At 38.3% G+C, this 22642-nt stretch overlaps 1 protein-coding gene across 1 annotated transcript in view; it reads right to left on the reverse strand.

Annotated features, from left to right (window-relative positions):
* LOC150075235 (trypsin eta-like) overlaps positions 1-22642 on the reverse strand; it is an 81619-nt gene that overhangs the window by 56590 nt on the left and 2387 nt on the right. Inside the window, exons 2-5 of the mRNA XM_090388407.1 lie at positions 21910-22016; positions 20409-20512; positions 13185-13263; positions 8183-8366 (exon numbers count right to left, since the gene is read on the reverse strand). Coding sequence (XP_090244533.1) covers positions 8183-8366; positions 13185-13263; positions 20409-20512; positions 21910-22016 — 474 coding nt within the window. The remainder of the gene's footprint in view (positions 1-8182; positions 8367-13184; positions 13264-20408; positions 20513-21909; positions 22017-22642) is intronic.

Genomic DNA, 22642 nt, shown 5'->3' on the forward strand with positions numbered 1-22642 from the left:
CTAAACACACTTTACACTTTACTTTACCTAAACATCATTACTGACCAGGTACACCCTTTCACGGCAATGGTCTTCCCCTCTGGCGGTACCGTCTTTCAGCAGGATAATGCGCTATGCAACACCACCCGGATTGTTCGAGACTGGTTCGCGGAACACGAGGAAGACTTTCAGGTATTGCCCTAGCCTCCAAATTCCCCCAGACATCAATCCCATCAAGCATCTGTGGTTTGTGTTGGAATAGCAACTCCGATATGCAGCGTCTCAACCACGGACCTTACAGGAGTTAAAGGATCTGCTGGTTACGTGTTGGTACCAGATACCACAAGACACATTAAAAAATCTTGTAGCATCCATGCCTCGAGCAGCATCCATGGTACGAGCAGTTTTGGCTGCACCTGGAGAACCAACATCATATTAGGTAGGTGGTCATAATGTTTTGGCTCATCGTTGTAGGTTCATAATTAAATTAGAAGGATTGCGTTATAAAGGTAACTGATATTACGTTATTCATCGTAGTTTATAAAGAACGTTGATGTGTATACTCTACCTGGCAGGAATCCTTCCCTCCCTCTGCATAACCAGCGCACAACATAGAATCTGCTATTTCGTCCACGCTGTAGGCATTCCTGCAGTCTTCATCCGATATTAATGGCACTTCGGTAGTTTGAAGGACTTTCGGCAGATTACCCTCTGGCAAGAACAACCCGAGCTTTATTAATATTAGACGAAATGATGGGAGGAAACTAGAGTAATGAATCATCATCCTTTAAAAATAAATCAAAATATAATATATACACAATAATTATACAGGCCTGCGATAATTTCATTGTCTTAAATCTGTTGCCTAGCAATTCATGCATGCTGATTCCAAATACAGTATTCAATCTCGCAATTATGTGCAGATTTTTCACAAAAAAAGTCGTGTTTTTATTTCCGTAAATGAGTCGTAATTGAAATCGGAACACAGCTTTTACATATTGTTGAAAATCACAGCTTATAGATTTCTATAGAACAATTGCGGCGCAAGGTTATCCATCGTTATCCATTGTCCCTGGCTTCCTCACTTCCAGTCGGAAGCGGTGGCCAGGTGATAGAGCTGTGACATAAATTGAGAACCGTTATTGGCTGAGAAGAGCTCCATCAGCAACGAGATACTTCAGGTCATTATAAAGCTCACAAGAAATGTACTAAAGAAGAAGAAGAAGAACTCTATTATATACAGAAGGCACATTACTGTATACAACTCCCTTCACGGCTACAGGCCAGGGGTTTACATAAAAGAAATTACACAACATAATTAACAAAGATGAAGAAAAAAAAAAAAAAAAAACAGCATTATGACTCCAGAAAGGTTTGAACACTGGAGTGATGGAGTCATGGCAGTAATGGACAGGTCCTCTGGAGCAGGTTCTAATGTCCTGTGACGTGAGGGCGCCTTCGTAGCCAGGTGGGAAGGAGCAGCAGTGCGTAGTACACGCTTCTTGATTAGACCGGGGTTCGAGCCCGTCACCACCAAATACGGAGGATGCGGAAAGGTCAGGGAATGACCACCGCATATTCCTGGAGCAATATGGCCTTAGTTGCTAATGCTCCTAAAAACCAAATAACAACAACAACAACAACTGTGACGTGGTCCTGGGAAAAAAGTCGACCGAGTACTTTCTGCTGCCTATATTTCTTATCGACTGCGAATTTGTAGAGGTCGCCGTCCAAGGAATGTGTGTCTTGCAGCATTTGCACGGGTAGGAACCGATCAGATAACTTTAATCGGTTTGGAATGGCCTGAAGGATTGGATTAGCCCTAAGGCTTGGGACCGGGATCCTCCATCCGCAGTTAGTCCAGAAATCTGGTACTGAAATAATGGCGACCATCATTTTGATGGCAAAGACGAGTCTTCTCTCGTGAATGATGGCAGGAAGACGTCTGATATTGACAGCTGCCGCCATCTGGGTGGTCCTTGGTGCAGGGGGAAGCCGAAATTTCCATATGGTCCACTTCAGTAGCCAGAATTCCCCCGCGAAAATCCGTTTAAGATGGATCGTAGCAGTTGAAGTCCAGACTTCGGCGCCATAGAGTATGACCGGATAAACACGTCTTGATATGTCTGCACCCAACAGCCTGGTCATGGACGTGCATAAGTTGTTGTTTAATCATCCACCGGAGTCTACAGAACTTTATTTGCAGGTGGTCTATGTGCGGTAAAAAGGAGAGCTTTTGATCAAAAATAACACCCAAATCTGTATGTTGTTGGACGGCAGAAATCGCGGATCCTCTTAAAATGGGTTGCACTATTGTTAGGTTCTGTTTGAGAGAGAAAGTCAACTGTTTTGAATTCTCAGGTTGAATTTGGTTCCGTTTGAGAGAGAAAGTCAACTGTTTTGACTTCTCAGGATTGATGTGAAGTCCGAAACCGGAGAGGAGGGCCTCAAGGTTCCGGATTTTCTGAAGGATTAAGGCATTGATGTATTCTGCAGTGTCTCCAGGGCTGATGGGAGTAAACGGTTTTATGTCATTAGCAAAAGTGATGATATCAGTTCGGCCCGTCACGAACGACACGAGAACAGCTGACAACCATTTACAAGATTCCGGACAGGACCCCACCTTGTGGGACTCCAGCTGTAATAGTCCTGATGTAGTGCAGATTGCCATCGCGAACAATAATGGTCCTGTTCTCAAGCATTGTCTGAATAAACCAGAACTCGTTTCCACCAATGAGGTAATACTCACGTAGTAGCCTTGCCAACTCGTAAAGGATATGGAATCAAATGCTGCCTGGACGTCGATATACATAACGGTGATTTCCGAACGGTGCTCAAATGTCTCGAGGATCTTGGTAGTGGTGGTGACTAGATTTGTGCCATCTATATAAGTCTATTTACTGCCATCTATATAAGTAGTTGTTGTGTATGGCACTTGTTTCTGCATACGTGTTGTCTTACTTTTATTTAATTAATTAATTAATTATTTATTTAGTTGGAGTCCATAATCTCATCCCTGGACAGCAAAGTGCTAGTAGGGTTTACATTAGTGACAAGTCAGTAATTGCAATAATTACAAAACTCAAGAGATAAACGATTAGTGTATAACATAATTAACATAATGATATCATGTATTAACATAATTTAATTAATAATAAAATAGATTTATGGAATAAACAAAATAAAAATAAATGTATAACAACAAGAGTAAATTAGATCAAATTAATTCTATAAAAATGAATAGAAATTGATTAGTGCAATTATTAGAAGAAAGTGATGTCCATTTTGAATTCCATCATAAAAGTGGCACGTCGCAGGAAGAAAAGAGCATTCCCAATTGGCCTTGTCAGCCGACGATGTGAGGTTTCAGGTTAGTAGAGCTAATTAACCATGGAATCGCTCGTGCTGCGTTAGAATTGAACCACGCAGGTTTCAGCAGGATTTGTTTTCTATATTTCTTTTCAAAACATATTTTACTTATGTCTATTTCAAGGATGTTGCAGAAATTGATGGTATTGGAGAGGAACATGTATGAAATACATGTTAGGTTTTGAAATGCGTTTCTGTAGATAGTAAAGTTGTAATCTCGGTCTCTTCTTCTCTTCCTGCTGCATAGGATGTCAATGTCTGAGGCATCCAAAGCGTGTGTAAACAGCCGACTAAGGGTTATAATATTCCGTTTAACGACGAGATGTTTCCACGGTGGGATGTTCAGGTTTGAGAACAGTACCGCCTTGGAGATTGTGAAAGGCTTCCTCGTGACCCCGTTCAACAATCGCAGGTACCAGTATTCTAATCTAAGATGGCATATCAGGTAGGTGGGCAGGGCAGATGATTAAATCACTTATGCGTACATAATGACTGGGACGATTACATCTCGGGACATACTGAACGATTCGATTTGCATTACAAAACCGATGAGCTCTTGCCGAATGGCTTGGCTCACATGGCAGAGAAGTACTTGCTTCTGGAGTCCATGAAATGAGGGAGAAAAGTTAGGTTTTGGTCCCATGTTAACCCGAGATCTTTGTGATGAGAAACCTTCCTAATTTCAGAACCATTAATGATTGCAGGAATGTGGTTCTTTATTTTATTTTTAGTGAAAGTGACTTGCGCTGATTTTTCTTGATTTATTTGTAAACCATTTGTAAACCAATGGCATGTAGATACTCTTCAAGGAGTGCGAGTTTTCGTGTTACTTCATCCGAGATTAAATGGGCCGAGTTTGGGTCTCCTGAAGTGATGAATCTTGTCAAACCATTGGCATAGGACAGGAAGCCTTGGTTGACCGACGGAAAGGGTTCCAGTGCAGCTGCAAATAGTGTTGAGGAGAGGACGCCCCCTTGTGGGCCTCCCCTCGAGATGTTGAAACTTCTGCTGAAGTACTGATGTGCGACTAGCAGATGTCTAGGTTGAAGGACTGATGCCAGGACTTTCAAGAGATTGCCAGTGATACTGAAATAGGATTCCAGAATGTGCAGGAGGGCGGGGATGGATATCTGATCATATGCTGTCTTTATATCAAGAAACAAAATATCAAGTTGCGACTTGCAGTTGAAAGGACTTTGTATCCTGAAAAGGGTGTCTAGGAGGTTGGTTGTAATGGATCTTCCACTAATCACTGAATGTAGATAGGAGGTCGATGGTTAAAGCAGTAATCGATTATTGCTGTGTGAACGACTTTTTAAAATATTTTAAGTAGTGATCATCCTATTGAGATGGGCTGAAAATCTTTTGTCCCCTTTGGAGTTTTAATTTTTAGGATTGGCTTAATAAAGTAGCTGTTCCAGATTCTAGGGATTATAGCAGTTTTGAGGATTTCCTGAAAAATGTGTAAGAGAATGTCAATTATGTAGATGCTGCATAACTTTATTATAAATAAGGGATATCGATCCCGGTCCACTGTTGTTTTATTGGGGATCTTGTTAATTACTGCGATGAGATGATCTCTCGAGATAGTAACTGCTGATAGGGCAGGTCTGTTAGTAGGCTGAATGTACGGTACAGGGCGTTGGACGCCATCACGCGCGAGCTCACTGAATGTATTGTCAGCCCACTCAGAGAAGGTATGCTCGTCAAGGACAGTATTGGAATGTTGGATCCACTTGGCTTGTGAAAGAAAATTGAAAATCATACGAGAGTGAGCTTGCCTTTTCAGTCTTACGAAGTGGGCTCTCTCTTTCTTGAAGACAATGTGATCTGCTGTTGTTTTGGTTTTTCTCCATTTTATGAAGGTTTTTTGTTTCCTAAGCAAGGTCATTTTCAAGTCTCTGGAGAACCAAGGACTCGTCCTCGGGGTGATATGCAAATTTTTGGAAGTACCCGAAAGTGCAATTTGAGAAAGCACTTTTGAGAGTGCTAGTACCGCGTCTTCGACTGATAAAGAGCACATACTCTGCCAGTCAGTCATCTTGAGGCGTTGGATAATGACCTCCGTTTTAATAAATTTTGTCAAATAGATTATTTTAGACTCTGTGGTATGAGTCGGTGAACGTAAGCCATCAGTGGGGAATCGGGAATTCAAATGAAAGAGGCTGATGATCAGATCTATCTAAGTTTGAAATTTTATGGGATGAGAAGAACCATACTTGGTAGATTGTGATAGATAAGATCGAGGGCTTGAGATACTCTGGTAAGGGGAGTAGTCTCTTGCTTAAGCCCGAAAGACATGAGAGTCGAGTAAAGGTTCTTTTTGGCTTCTGCACGCTGTGGTTGAAGCATATTCAAGTCACCCACAAAAATGGTAGGGTGGGCCGGTTGTAGGTGATGTGCAATCCAAGCTAAGAGTTCTATTCTTGCATCTTAATTGTGATCTTGAGGCGCCGTAGCCTAGTGGTCAGGCGCGCGGGTGCATAAGTACACGTGCCTTGAGTGACCGGGGTTCAAGCCCGTGACTGCTGAATACGGTGCTGTTTCTTGTATTTTGTGTAACTTGTAAACTCCTCTGACCCGGAGTATAAGCAGAAAATTTATTTATTATTTATATACTAGGCAGACTTGGATGTAACAGTTGTCAACTTTAAAGGAACTATAAAGTTATCTGATATACTCGATGCGACTCTTAGTTGTTGATAGGAATTGGAGTAGAAGAGGATCACTCCGCCCCCACGTCTATTTGCTCTGTCATTGTTGATATAATTATAAGTGAAGACCTGATGAATAGGTCGAGCTGTTTGTATTGTTGAGCCAGGTCTCAGAGAAGCAAATGAAGGTGACTTCAGCATGAAAGAGCAGGATTTATAGGGTGTGGAGTTTGTTAGATATACTCCTCACATTCTGGATATAGCAGGAGAGGTGAAGACTTGTGGCTGTTGATCTGTCATGCCTGATTGGTTGATATTCTAGGCCTATCATCTGGGTTGGGCTTTCTTTTGTTAGGAATTCGCGCACTTTTGATCCTTGAGGCCATATATTTGGGCTGAAAATAGCAGAGAGATCTTGCACTCTGCATGTGATTTGAAAAGAAGCATATGGGGGGGGGGGGTTTCGTTTTCATTTTTCTTACGTTGGTTTTTAAACCGAGCTAATCCCTGATCATGGCTTGAACAGTTGTTGGGAAAGTAGACGGATCAAGCCTAGTAACAAAGACCTGCGCTGACCGAGGTATAGATTTTAGAACTGAATTACCAGCAATTCCATGGATGAAGTTGCTGAAAACCAGCTTCTGGGAAAGAGAAGGGTATCTATTGTGGTAATGTTTTCTTGTTCCACCCTAAAACGTGGTCTTATGCTAGGAATCTTGCTGTCACCATCAGAGAGCCGTTGCGGGTGACGACTGTTGTTTTTTCTCCTATTCTGGGTGTGTTCGTAAATGTATATATCTCTTGGCTCAACTGTCTTCTTTTTTTTCAATTATCTTTATTTGTGAATGGTAAAAGGAAATTGTGTAAACAAAGTCGAGATATTTTCTGTCATATTTGTGATAAATTAGCTATAAAAAACAACGACAAAACATTACAGAATTCATGAAAAGAGTTTAGCTTGTGGAAGAATGTGACTTGTTTTGCACAGAATCTTATAGACGCTCTTATATTGATCATGGTTCACCGCTGTCAGACGTGTTTAGTCGTTGGAGGGATCGATCACACGCCGTACTGATGGCATGTGATCATATTTTCGAGCATCTTGTATCGACTTCTGTATGTGACCTTTTTGGTAATTCTTGTACAACCGCTGTAAATATCCCCTTAAAGCTGTCGGAAGTTTCTTGTTGTCTCCTCATTTTATCGTTATTCTATGGCACAGCACCATTCCAAATTTGTCCCGCTTCAACACAAGCTGCACTAGTTACCACACGTTTTCTACGTGTTCTGTTAATTTTGTGGAACAGTGTGTGGAAAATTTCCCCATGCTTGTGCTGTGCTAGTCGGGAAAATCTACAAGCTCTTCAGTTATAAAACATTTTCTTGAATGCCTCAAATATAAATAAGCATCTGCACAGTGTGTATAATGTCTTCACTTTACTTTGAATTAAATTGAAGGAACGCGAATTTTTGGCCACTTACTACATTTTGTCATGAAGTTGACCAGATAAATCTTCAGTCCGTCTTGCCGTGGTTTGTAATGCGATATATTCACTGTTGATAAGTGTTGAATTCTTTTCATTACGTTCACGATCTTTCGATTCAAGTCTTAACAAACTCTTCTGAAAATGACTCGTTATGTTCAGTAATCAAGAGAGCTACATCATATCTGGTTGAATATTCTTTTCTTGAGTAGTTGTGCCACTGAATAAATGTTGCCTTGTCTCTTGCCTGTGCTGCTGGCTCGACAGCTAGATCTCACCGAGACGCACCGGTCTATACTTCGTTAGATTTTGTACGTTTGGGCTGATAATGTCCCTTGAGATTACGTTCCTTGAGCACAGTAACTCTCAATAGACATCTGCTCTTCTCGATAGAATCAAAAGACAGGTAATTACTCTTAAGAACTAGAGTTCTTATTTGGAGGAGAAGATCGAGGAGCCAGTCATCATCTGTGATGTGAGTCCTATCCACATCAAAGGCAACGTGGATGCGTAAATTAGTAATTTCTGTTGCCACGTAGGAGGATATGCTGAGTAATTGTGGGTAGCAGGGTCATTTCTCTGATTTTGTGCTGTCTCCTAATTTTAAGGGAAAGAAGAAACAAACATGGAATGCATAAATAGAAGTACAGTACATGCCTTTTTGTCATGAGTAATTTTTTTTTTCCTTTTTCCTACCTCCAGTTCTTCCCCATCCTGAAACTGTGGCCATTCCTGTTGCTTCCAACGTCCGTTCAGGTAAACATACGCCATTAATCATTCCATTCGAACCATTTATGTTGATATTGCCAAGTACGTAAAGTAGCGCTATGTCGTTCTCTATCGTTGATGGATTGTAGCCATGATGAGGAAGAGGAAATACCTACATGAGAATTAAGTGCTTAATTTGACAAAGTTTAAAATTATGAACTCTGTATGTCTTAAAAATTAATAGATTTTTATAAATTTCTGAATTTTTAAGAAAGCAATAGTGAAATTATTTGAATAATTGACATTTTTTTCACTGAACGAATATGGCTCTTACCAACTTGTTTATCTAAAAATTTAATTGATCCTTGTATTAAGATCTCGTTCTCTTGAAGAGGATATGTAATCAATTCTGGAACTGTTATCGATACTGTGTATTCTTTTTATTTGGTAAGCCCGAAAAATTAGAATCGCAATCGCATAAGAAACACCAGATTGGACAGTATTCCAGGATTAAACGAGAGAGAGAAAAAAAAACAACTTTTACTGTAATTTTAACAATAATATTTTGTGATCACCTTCAAAGTAATCTTCCTGTAAGTGTATATGCATGCTAACGTCTGTGCGATGAAATCTTTCACCTCATTGTCCGAAAAATTGCGACAACCTTTTGATGCCTTCTTCTTGAGAGGCGCTCAAAGGTAGGATAACAGGTTAGGACCCATGTGAGTTCTGACCCGTCACCTTACGGTCATCATATCTGTTACGGCTAGCTCTCTTGCGGCTAGCACAGTAGTTATGATCATTATCCTTCTACATCGAATGGAAAAGATCTACGGTTCATGCCTCGCCCGGAAACTTGGTTTTAATCCAGCAAAACTGGCAAGCAGACCAACAATAGGATATACGCAGTTTACTGACAATACACCGACCGATGTCTCCTAGATGTATGTTTTGTCTGAAAAGCCCAGTGTGTTTGTTTTGTTTTTGACAAAACAAACACATAGGGCAGAGGTTCCCAAGCTTTCTCGGTTCACGGCGCCCCTAGGCCAAAAGAAATACCTAACAGTTCCGTTTATTAAGTAGTTAGATCCAAACAACTTAATAAGTAATGTTGAAACTGTTCACCTCGAGCTAGTAGTTCGTGCGGTATCCGACAGATGTCGAGTATAGCTGTGTTTCTCTCGAAAATTTAAAATATCTCGCGGTGCCCTGAGGCGCCGCAGCGCACAGTTTGGCAACCGTTGACATAGAGCGTTCGCCCGGGTGTCGCAGCACTTCTCCAACAACACTTCGAGTTTGGATGTCAAAGTTGTGTGCGGGTCCTTGCCAGTAGCACAGTGATTATAATTATCGTTCTAACACCCTGAGCGCAAGAGATTCGAATCTAGTTAATAACGCAAAGAATTTTTATGGGCTTTTTTTTTTTTTTTTTTTTTTTTCACAACGTGGCTGAGTTAGTTAATCTCGGAGGAGGGGTTCCTTGTTTTTTTTCCCTCCCGGAAATGCAGATTGTTTCGTCCCGCAAACCTGTCGAATAATACCCTTCGACGTGGGCACCTGTACGTGGTGATAGGATCTCCCAGTGATGCTGCTATTCCTCCGTACACAACCTAGGGTCCAGGAAAGCATCATAGGAATCCGGCGCCTTCGTGCACCGCACAAAGGCGCCTTATCAAGGGTAGCGCCATTTGGATTTGGAGTTTAATAGTTAGCAAATTTTAAATATTAAAATAAAAAAAAATTAAAAGTTAAACACGAGACATTATTCTCGGTTTTTTTTTTTTTTTTTTTGTACATTATTATAAACATTACAAAACAAGTTACTATCCCATTACATTATCGTCTAAAATTTGTTTTCAGCTGTGGATTACAGGAAACAGAATGGTTAAATATTAATAAAAGACATTTTGTTGTTGTTGTTTTTTTAATTCCAAAATGTAATTTATTATTTGAACATTGAACATTAATAAATAGGTTAAATTAACTGTACAATTATTTATTAGTCTTTTTTTTTTTTTTTTTTTTTTCAATAGCAGGTGGAGCATTCCTGCCTCCACTGCGGTCTATGTAGAATTATCTCAGTTTTTGTCTCATGCCTTTTCTTATGATATTTCCATTATTATAAACTGGGACCTGTATAACTTTACCACTCTTTTCAAATGATAAATTCACAGACCTTCCTGTTTTGTCCTCTTCATTCATTTCGTCTACCTTTTCTCCTTTAAATCTTTGAAGGGGAGGGCAATTTTCTTCTTCCATTTGTAGTTTCTGAAAATTTTAGTCTTGAAATATCGAAGTCGAATGTTAAAATAAGTTTGTTTTCTAAATTGCCAGACAAAAGTTAAGGTATTGATGAGAGAAGCAATTTACGAAATGATTATTCCAGGTCAGTGAAATTTGATATGTGAGCTTGTGGAAAAGTATGCCTGTTCCAAAATATGCAAATTAGCTCATGTATATATGAAAATTATTATCCAGCTGAGGAGGTAGATTATTATGGTTCATTAGAGAAAATGGGAGCCAGCTGAATTTTAACGATTTTGGCCCTGTAACTCATAGTCAATTTTTCTCTCAAAGATGTCCGTCCGTACATGCACTGCACATTATGGCTGTACAGACAATCAGACCACCATTAGTCCCATTTCCTGCTTGATGTTTCGTTTCGGACCTCTCTCCCTCCAGATGAGAATACTTCAAGAAGTTGGCTGGAGACTGAATCTAGAGTCATCAGTTGCACCATTGCTCTGATGTTATGCATTGCATAAATAAAGTTAAATCTGATGTTTAACTTTCAATGCAAAACATCAGAGCAATGGTGCAACTGATGACTCTAGATTCAGTCTGCAGCCAACTTCTTGAAGTATTCTCATCTGGAGGGAGAGAGGTCCGAAACGAAACATCAAGCAGGAAATGGGACTAATGGTGGTCTGATTGTCTGGGCAGACATAATGTGCAGTGCATGTACGGACGGACATCTTTGAGAGAGAAATTGACTATTTGCTGTGAAATCGTGGGTAACCTTGTATTACGACTTCTCCATCTCTCCTCCGCACGGAATACAATTTGGCTGGAGATATTCCGTCCCGAAGCGGCTGCGAACTCGGAACAGAGTTACTGTAATGTCATGTCATGGCAGTTGGGGGCCAGATATTGGTCTCTTCTGATGTGACTCTTGGTCGCTCTTATACAGCTCTTCTCCTGGAATTGTCTGTACAATCGGGATATTCCATTTGGGTAGATATTCAGACCCTTTGTAATCTTTGCCCGTTATTAGTCCACTCCTGATGTTATCAGTACGCTGGCAGACGATTGATGCTGCATTTGATATCATCCGTATGCAGGTAGACGATTGATGCTGTATTTGATATCATCCGTACGCAGGCAAACGATCCCAGGCCGTCCCCATGTGCTAAGAATGATAACCAGTTAGTGGTAGTATATGCTATGCTATAAATTACCTGTACAGTATTTCAATACATGGTGGAGTTGCCAGGAAAACTGGCAGGGACCGCTTTCTTTAATAAATAAATAAAAAAAATGTCCTGCCCCCCCCCCCACCACCATCATAATAAATCACTCGTACGGTAGCTCTGAGTCAGGATCACAAAATGGTACAACGCTATTCATGTCGATATTAGTATGTTTTGTACTGTTTTGCAAGGTCAAATTTTTATGACAAAATTTGAACCTAAAAAGGTTTTGCTATTCATGATTAATATCTCGGTTTGTTTTGTTATAGGGTTTTATGCGCATCAGCGACTTAGGTCATATTGTGCCGTATATATTATGCCTGTAAATTGCGTTTTTTCTGTCGTCGATTTGCCTGTTTGCTGAACGAAAAACCCAAGTTTTCTGGAGAAAAAAAAAAAAAAAAAAAAACATACTACCCTCACCTGAGACGAACTAATTCAACCACGTTATGAAAAAGACTCATAAAAATTCCTGGTCATCCATAGGATTCGAACTCAAATGATTATTTCTAAAACATTTCAAATGATGTTTTAATGGCTGTAAATTACCTGTACAGTATTTAAATTTTTTTAAATTTTAAAATGTAAATGTATGTAAAACTTTTTTAATTTTCTTTTCCACCGGCTGTGTTAATATATTGGAAATAGACTTTTGATAGATATGTTCACAGGAATTTTTTTTCTTATTTTTAGCTGTAGAATGTGCGCTTACATTTTTACTACATTTTTGAAAAATGGAATTTTATATGAGAAATTATTTGCAAATAATTTTTCGTCTAAAATTCACTAGCTAAGAACTACTAGCTATCGTTACACAAAAGTGCGCAGCAGTTCTCAACTTTTGGTTACGAATCCATTTATTGAACAATCAAATGAAAAAATAACTCACTTTCATTGGTAGGTCGGTATTTGTTCATACTGTATTACCGTTGAGGCAGTTAAGCGTTCTAATGAATACTCATGAGGCATACTCATGAATATTTATGCTCCAGCCTTTTTCTGAGCAAAGTAGCCTTAAAATATTCAAAATTGTCAAAATAACGGAATTTTAGATTCACGCATATTAGTTACGTAATTTAATTTCTCAGGTTAATGGTTACACAGATTTTATTTGATAGCTTCCGTAATTTGTGCCTTAAAACAGAAAGGTTTGAATGTTTTTTCGGTATGAACAGAAATTACAATGCTATACATAACATTTATTCTCGAAATATTCTCGTAAATTAATATAAAAATTGCTTAGATAACTGGAAAAAATAAAAAAATAAAAAATCACCATAAATGCACTGCTAACAACGTATTACAGTTTTTCGTGCAATTTTTAAATTTATTTACAAGAATTTTTTCGTGATTTATTCCAGGACTCTGATGGAATAAAACGTGTAAATTAGACTAAAGATCGAGCAAACTAAAGAACTCTAGCGGAACATGCACAAAATTAAAAAAAGAATAAAAAAAAAAAAAAAAAAAGGTTGAAATTCTTATTGAGTAAGCGTGAACTTGTAACATTATACACTTACCGCATAACCATTCGGGGTTGCAAGCTCATCGTTGAGTTCTTTATTACCGACTACAATCCTAAATTGGGTAACTGGTAGTCTGGAAGTAAAAGAAACATTATATTGCAAGACAATAAAGTCCTAGAACTCAGATGTGTCTCAGAAAATTGTGAGATAATATCATTTACGTATTCTAAGCTAGAAATTTGTAACAAACACAATTTCGCAACAAGAACTGAAACCTACTTTCCTGTAATGAAGACTGCAGACAGGCTGGAACTAAGAACTTATCTAATTAGGAAAAAATTTAAAAATATTTATTTTATTGTATAAAAGAAATGTCTTGTTTTTCCCATATTGCATAACTGTTTTATATATTAGATTTTCAATTCTCAGAACATTGCATAAAAGTTTAATAATGTCATAAATCTTAACGTTATCAGTCCAAATTGAGATAATTAATTATACTAAGGTACCTGCGCCAAATATAGGCACCCTTAAGTTTTGGAAATTTTTAATATTTTTTATAAATAAATAAATAAATAAATCTTTATTGTGAAGTAGATTTACAGCACAATATCCCATCACGGCGACGAGCGCCAGGGGTTCACATATAGATAACATAAGTACAAATTCAAATGGCTACAAAATATAGCGAACACATACAAAAGGCTACAAAATACAGATTACAAATGCAAAAATAAATACAAATACATCATAAAAACAAGGAGCTGAACACAAATAAAGAAAAACAAATACAAGTTGGCAGTGATTCAGGTTTCAAGAGCTTTGATAAACTTGTGTCTGTCCTTCTTTTTACTTATTATGGTGTCGATGTCGGCGTCCACACGGTTGAGGGCAGCGAGCATCTGCTTGGGCAGAAATCTTTCGGTGAGTACAAGCCTGTTGTGGTGAGCCACAAGTGCTGGTACCGACCTTAGGCTTGGCTGTGGAATCCTCCAAGAGCAAGCATTCCAAATATTTGGAGATGATATTTGGCCTGAGATGAGTTTGGCTATGAAGACCAGCCTCTTTTCAACGATCAGGAACTTCAACCTCGGGATGTCGAGTGCTTGTGCCATCATGGTAGTTGTGGTAGCGGGAGGTAGCCGAAGCTTGTTATTCGCCCATTTCAGTAGCCAGTATTCAGCAGTGTACACCCGCTTAAGGTTTGTATGTGCAGCAGAGGCCCATATTTCTGCACCATAGAGAATGGCAGGGTAGACGGTGGAGGTGATGAACCTTTTAACAGTGGCAGGATGTCGGACGTGTAGCAGCTGCTGCTTTGAGATCCACCGTAGACGAGAAAATCTGGTACTGAGTTTGTCGATCTGGTGAACAAAGGACATCTTTTGGTCGAACAGAACGCCAAGGTCTGTGTGCGAGGGTACGTTTGGTATTCGTACCCCTGCGAGTGAAACGTTGAGTACTGTCGGCATGGATTTAAGGGAGAATATAACCTGAGCAGACTTCAGAGGGTTGATTTTTAGATTGAAGTTTGCCAGGTACAATTCTAGATCCTTAAGTTGGGAATTGATCCTGTTGCTAAGCTGGGCGGGGTCGTCGCCAGGGTTAATTGGAGTCAGCAGTTTGAAGTCATCGGCATAGCATAGGAGACCATTCGTTGAGGCAATAATGGGCACGATGATGGCTGTGAACAGGACACCAGACAGGACACCCCCCTGCGGTACTCCAGCAGTAATGTCGCAGGATAGGGTATGTTGCTGCCGATGGAGAATAAGTATTCTGTGACTGAGAAGTGATTCCAAAAAGCACAGCATATCACCTCGAATGTGAAAATTCTCCTTAAGTAGGAGGAGCAAGGCCGGAATCTACACGGCATCAAAGGCTGCGCTTATGTCGAGGTATGTGGTTGCTAGCTCAGCTCTTTGTTCGAATGCTGAGAGAATGCGTTCTGTGGTGGCTGCCAAGTTAGTGATTGATGATTTTCCTGCGATAGCATAATGGATTTCAGGTGGTTTCGTCTGGAGGATTTGTTGAGTGATTGTGGGTAGCAAAGCCTTTTCAAGAGTTTTTAACAGACAAGAGGCAACTGATATGGGTCTGAACTGGCTGACGTTTGAGGCAAATTGGTTTTTGGGGATGGGGTACACTCTGTATTTATTCCACTGGGGCGGAAAATAATGCTCAGCGAGGCATCTGTTGTAGATCGAGAGAAGAGGGCCTATGATGAATGTGCTTAAGCATTTGATCATAAATTGTGGAATTCCATCCTCCCCAACAGTGGCTGTTGTGGGAAGGGAATTGATGGCACGTATGAGCTCCTGTTCCGTGATCTGGATAGTCCCTAGGACATCTGAAGGGTTTTCATAGTCAGGCTGGACAACTGTAGATGGGACTGTGGTTGTATTTGAAAATCTGGCGATGTATTTGAGCCATTCTTGAGGATCAAGCATGTGATTGAATCCACCATGTGGGGCAGCATAGAATGGCTTTCCTTTCCTCAAAGTGCGGTTAAGGTTCACTTGGATTGCGTCAGCTTTCTTTCGATTAAAGTGGGCCCTGGCACGGGAAAAGGCGATTCTGTCTTTACTGTCATTTGTATGCTTCCATTTCTTATGTAGGACTTGTTTCATTTTGAAGCTGTTGTTAAGATCAGCAGTCCACCAAGATCTGGAACGGGGAGTTACTGTTACTCGTTTGGTGGCAGCATAGTCGGTGTTTAAGTTTGTGTATTGAAAACATGATTAACATGAACACATGAAAACACGATTCTTAATATGATTAAGATTGAAATTTTATGGCTGTAATTTAGCTAATATCATCTGGTGAGGTGAGATGGGCGAAGCAAACAAATAGAGAGGTACCCATATTAGGAATCCTTGATCCTTTAAGCACTTCTGATTATTCAAAAAATAACATTTCTTTTTACACGAAGACATCGTGAAGCTGTAATTTTACGTAATTCACTAAATATTTTAGATATATGAAAGATAAATGTAATAAAAAGGGAATTTAGAGATGTGAAAATTAACATTACAGTTAAAAAAGTTTTATAGTCATTAAAACATCATTTGAAATGTTTTAGAAATATAATCATTTGATAACTTCTGAGTCATGAAAACATTAGTCAATATAAAATTAAAGTGATAGGAAAACTCAATTAATCACAACCCATAAATGATGGATACTCGATGAAAGGTATGATATTCTTTGACGTCATACGGCAACATCGCTCATGACCCCAAGTAAAGTAGTTCGAACACTTTATATTTTACTCTCTGTCTTTGCAATAGAGAGGCCAAAATCATGATTCCTGAGGTTATCTACTAGATCTAGTCTCCGCTGTATCATCCTCAGTATGTATCCCTTTGTTTTGGTTTTATCAGCTTGCACAAAAATTCCTTTTCTTTAGATCTGTGCCTTGTATTTCCAGTGCCCGAAACATTGCCTTATGCTGTATGGAGTCAAAATGCCCTTTCAAAATCCACAAATGCTAGGCATAATGGTGTTTTATATTCATTTGCTTTCTCTATTAGCTGTGATATTACGTGTGGATGATCCGTAGTTGAGATCCTGTCTTAAAACCAGCTTGCTCGTTTTAGGACAGTTTTGCTCTTTCGGTTGATTCTCATCAAGTATCCTGATCTGTTAGTGATCTGTTTTTTTTCTTTCTAATCTGTTAGTGATGATCCTTTTGAACAACTTGTAGAGTGGGACAATAAACTAATTGGTCTATAATTTCCAATTTCTGATTTATCTCAGTTCTTATGCAGCAAAACTATAATTGCATTATCCCACTCCTTAGGCGTCAAACCTTTCCTAATGTATTTTGTGAAGAATCTTGCCAATTTCTGTATTGTGTTTCTTTCTCCTAATTTTTAGAACTCTACAGTAACTTCATCTTCACCCGGGGGCTTTTTGATTCTTAATTTTCTTTAATGCATGTTCTCTCTCATCAGGAAGGATATGGGATATGTTGTATGTGTTGCAAATTTGTGATCCATCTTCTCCACTGCTGACATCATTCCCTTCTCCTTATATAATACTTTAAAGTAGTGTCTTGCTATTTGAATTATGCCTTCTCTGGTATTTATAAGTACAACATCACTATTCTTCAGATTCAGTATCATTTGTCTTTCTGTATTACTGTTCATGACTGCCGATTTAAGTCCTTTGTTTACCCTTAAGGATTGTTTTACTTTTGTGTTATACTCAATTTTGTCCTTGTGGGTGTTTACCTTGCTCTTTATTTGTCGTCTTCGGTTCATCATGACAAGTGTTTCTTGACTAGTTTTTTTCTTCTTTGGATTTCTTTTTACCTATAGGTTTCTCTGTCTTTTTTTTTATCACTTTCAGAAAGTTGTTTTCCTCGTATATCTTGGTCCTGCAAGGTCTGCAGAAGCTAAAACTTATTTTTATGCTCAAGTACATACTGTTCTTTCTCCTCCTCTGTTATCTCAAAGACCTTCGTATTATTTACTTTTGCCAGTTTTTTCCTTTCTTTTCTTACATCTATATCGTGTAAATCTTACCATTCTGTGATCACTTCCAACATTTACCTTGTTCAGGATGGTAACATCGTTCACAATATATCTTCTGTTAGTGAGGATGCAGTCAATTTGATTAGTTGTTAATTCATTTGGACTATTCTATCTCCACTTTCTGTTTACCCTTTTCTTGAAAAAAATGTTCATTACTGACATTGAAATAAATTCAAGGAGGAACTGGACAAACGTTCAAAGGGAATGGATGTGTGAAATGGTTTTTTTTTGGGCTGATGCTAAATAAGCTTGCTTTCTTGAGTCTTATGCCTCGATTACTACTACTACTACTATTACATTCCTCGAGTTTCTACAAATTCCACAAGTCTTTCACAAACTCTTTCATTTCTTTCACTAATTCCAAAATTTCCTATAGTTTCCCTTTCTGTGGTGTTTTGTCTTTTTCCAACCTTAGCATTGAAGTCTCCCATAATGATGGTGTAGTTAGTTTTCTGTTCATGTAGAAGTCTCAATTTCGGTTTACATTTCTTCAGCCTCTTTATCATCATGGTTCGATGTTGGTACATATATCATTATAATCTTTAGTTTGTACCTCTTAGAAATCCTGAGTAGTAATCTCGACACCCTTGGTGATGTACTTTTGAATCCAAAATGTTGTTTTTTTATATCTTTATGGGCCAAAATGCCAACTCTACCTTCACTGTTTCTATTGGTGTACAGCAGATTTCAACTGATAAACTTATAAGATTCATTTCTTCTTGTTTCAGCCAAGCCGATGAGATATATTCCAATTCATATTTTCTAATTCCTTTTCCAGTTCTAATATCCTCTGTTCACTGATGAGCGATTTTACATTGTAACATGCCATTGTAATACACCCTCTGCTTCCACTCTAATCCTTTTGCTGCGGTAAGAGGGGGGGGACTGAGGACCATTTGTTTCGTCGTGTTGTCATAAAGTGCTGGAGGGTTTGGTCTTTTCCTCTTCACGCTGACCAGACGTCTTGAAGAGAATCAATCTCCACGTTCGTTGCCTCCAAAGTGACGTAACAGGGCTTTCAACGAGGTGTGCATACGTGGATTTTAGGGAAGCAGGTAAACTGGACTTCTCTTAAATCATCTAAAATAGAAAGATATTGGCTCCATCAGTGTTTTTGATTGAGAGTCTGATAACACACAGAATGCCTGTTCCCCTCTAAGCCCTAGCTGACTAGGCTATATCGCACAAAAGAATATTTATCTGGTAGCCAAAACGATAAGAAACATGAATATAATAGTTTACCTGGTCATATTAGTCATCTTATCTTCTTATAAAGCAAGACATCCAGAGTTTGGTTTGGGTTTTATTGGCGCACATCCAGAGTCGAATGGTATAGAAAATCATTCAAAGGCACTATAAGACTTGGAAGTGTCCGAAAAAGTGTGTTAGAACACTCTTTTCAGAGACTTACATATATGTACAAATCTGAAACTGAATTATGAATATGGAGGAAATTAGGACACTAGTTGAGGAAACTGATTGTTCAGAACAAAAAAAAAAAAAAAAAAAAAAGTAGTAAAGTCTTCATAGTAGTGTAGTGGTCAGGTTACTTTTTAAGTAAAATTCGTCTTTACCACGCAAATGCATTGTGATTTTGATGCTGTTGCACATACGTAAGACTGCTGTACAAAATGGAGCAGTATGGCATTAAGGGCAAGTTGCTGCTATGGATAAAGGGATGGTTGAGTGGAAGAAAAGAGAGTGGTAATCATAGACACTGCTCTTCATGGAATAATGTTATTAGTAGAGTTCCCCAGTGTTCGATGTTGGGACCATTGTTGTTGTCTATATTTATCAGTGATATTGATGAAAGTATATCAGGCTTAATGTCCAAGTTTGCAGCTGATACAAAGGTTGGTAGGATTATTAATGACAGTATGCTACTGCAACAGGCTCTAGAAAAGTTGGGCAGATGTATTGAGAGGTGACAACTAAAGTTTAACGTTGAAGAATGTAAAGTACAGCATATGGGTAGTAGTAACCCCAGAGTAACGCACCAACTGTACGGCACTACACTCATGGTAGTGGAGAATGAAAAATACCTGGTCTGATATGAAGTCTGATATCAAGGTTTTTCTCAGCAGTGCAGACAGGCTGCCAGAGCAGGTAAATGATATATAGGAATTTTGCTAGTTGGGAGAAGGTGATTATTCCTTTGTATAAGGCAATGGTCAGGCCACGCATTGAGTATTGCGTACAAGTATGGAGGCCTCATTTTAGGAAGGATGTAGAGTTGCTAGAACGAGTACAGAGAAGGGCAACAAGATTAGTGAGGGGAGCGAAGGGGTGCTCTTGCCTAGAAAGTCTTAAGTTCTGCCAACTGCAGCGTTTGGAGACTACGCACCTGCGAGGTGATCTGATTGAAGTGTACAAGGCCTTGAATGGGTTGCTCAATTCTGATGGGATTCTTCCTCTTGCTCAGATTACGCACTTGAGGGGGCATAAATTCAAATTGAGCAAAGACAGTTTCAGAATAGACGTGCGGAAATTTGCATTTATCCAGTGAGTGGTTGATTGCTGGAACAAACTTCCATTTGTCGTTGTGGTAGTTGATAGCTTAAACAGATTGAAGAAAGAACTGGACAAACATTTGGAGCGAATGGATAGGTTAAATTGGAAGTTTTTTTGGTTGGTGTTGTATAAGCTTGCTTTCTTGCATCATATGTCACTACTAATGCTAATATATAGCGTCTACAGAGAAAATGCAGTTGGATGTCTTCATATTATAGTTTTCACTTACCCAATAACACAATGTGCAGCAGTTATAGCCCACTTTTCATTTACTACAGAAGCTCCGCACATATGTCGGTAAGGACCAAATAGCATTCTTCCTTGTAGAGAAGCCTGTAAAGAGAAACTTCTTAGAATTGTTCATACTTCTTAGAATTGTATATCTGGTAGATTGGTGTGATAACAGAAAACATCGGAAACCTTTCAGAAACAAATATAGTTTGTGCATTCATTGCGTTACATTTCAGCTACGTTAGCAAATAGTAATAATTCATATTTTATAACAAAAAAAAAAACAAAAAAAAAAACCAGAAAAAACACCGACTTTTAATGCGAGAACACAGAGCATTTCGTTTCTGTGAATTTGCCACATTGCCTATTCACTCCTCCAACCAGCACATGGCAACAAACATAACGTCCAGTGTTTCCGCTTCAATATACGGCATGTAGATAGCCTATGTGATATGTATAAAAAATAAATGATAATTCCCTGATTTCTATTAGTCCCCGATTATAATGACATTTGGGAAGTCTCAACAAATGTTTTATAAGAGGGAAATATCAAATTTCATGAAAATCCGCTATGAGCTAAGTTATTAATAATAATAATAATAATAATAATAATAATACAATAATAATTACATGCGGACGGGAAAAATTATAATTTCCGAATTTGTTGGAAATTGTTATTGGTCCGCTTGTAATGAAATTTGAAGCGGCTCAACAAATCTTTTTAACGGCCCAAATATAGAATTTCATGAAAATCCATCCACTAGGAGCCGAGTGTACATGCGGACGGACAGAGAGACGGACTGACATGATGAAGACCGGCGCATTTTGCATATATGCTAACGCGCTAAAATTTTATAGTCCTCTAACAATGAATTAAAAATAATATTTTTATGCAACCTGAAATTCTTTAAAAATAGACAAAAAATTAACTTGGTGTTTTGCATAGGACTACTGTTTCTGAAGCACGAATTAATATTATGGGAGAGGGACTACTTAACGAAAATTGAATTAATATTATGGGAGAGGGAACTACTTAACGAAAATTGAATTAATAACTGAATAATTTTTTGTTGTTTATTCCAGTATTTAATTTAACATTAATTATTTTTTTCATTAGGAAATCTGATTTTTTTAAATAAAAAATATCAAAATCAAATAAAAAAATCAAATTCAAATTTAAAATAAAAAAAACAAATTTAAAATAAAAAAAAAACAAATTTAAAATTTAAAAAATCAAACTATCAAACGAAGAAATAATTGATTCCTGAATAAACATTTTTGTTTATTTCGGTATTTTATTTTATATTAATTAATTTTTCATTAGGTAGTTTGATTTTTTGAATTTTTTTTCTTACATGCAGGTGGCAGTTAGCATCTGTTTCAGTATTACTTGCAGTTTATTGCAATTCCTACACGAAGTATAATAGTGTTTAATTATGTAAATCATTATTAGATATTTTAAATTTTATTGCATGTAATAAGATAGTTTTTTTTGTTACCTGCCAAGGAAGTTCACCATCGAGCGCATCTCTTCCTCCTACGATCCTATCACCATAGTAGGTTGACTTGCTCACGCCACAGTTTTCTGTGTTAGAGACAGCTAAACCTGAAAGATTATGCGGAATTGTTTACATTTTGGAACAATTCTTGTGCAAAGTGAAAACTACCATTTTACTTGACAATATCTCTTTGTCTCTCTCTCTCTCTCAGTGTGTGTGTGAGAGAGAGAGACTCGAAACAAATCCATAAATATTACGGAAGGGGCCACTGCGGAGGAGAGGCGGTTTGATTGTCTGAGTAGTAATAGTCTCCAACATACTTTTGTATACCGAATCCACACCTTCGATAATTCAACTGTGACTTCTGTGAGGTACTCAGACTTTTTAAGTGATAATGTATAATAGAGGAGAGTAGCCCCCTACTAATGATTCGTTCCATTCGAGAAATAGTCTCATTTTTCAGAATTAGAATATTTTTAGAATGTAATGTTTTCAGACATGCTTCCCTCTGAACATGTAACAGATCCTCTAGGGCAATGATTCTCAGCTTTTTTAAGCCCGTTTTCCTCCTTTTACTGGGTATTATTTTCTATCGTCCCCTTCACGTAAATCAAAACCATTTTTCTTGTTAAACTAATTGAAAAAATATGTACAATATATGCAAATTTATGACTGTTTTGATGGGGTATGAGTATCTATGAATTTCTAAGGTTTTTGTGTAGAAATAAAATCT

This window comes from Mastigoproctus giganteus, chromosome 14 (genome assembly GCF_048544385.1).
Source record: "Mastigoproctus giganteus isolate SK-2022 chromosome 14, ASM4854438v1, whole genome shotgun sequence".
NCBI classification, from domain to species: domain Eukaryota; kingdom Metazoa; phylum Arthropoda; class Arachnida; order Uropygi; family Thelyphonidae; genus Mastigoproctus; species Mastigoproctus giganteus.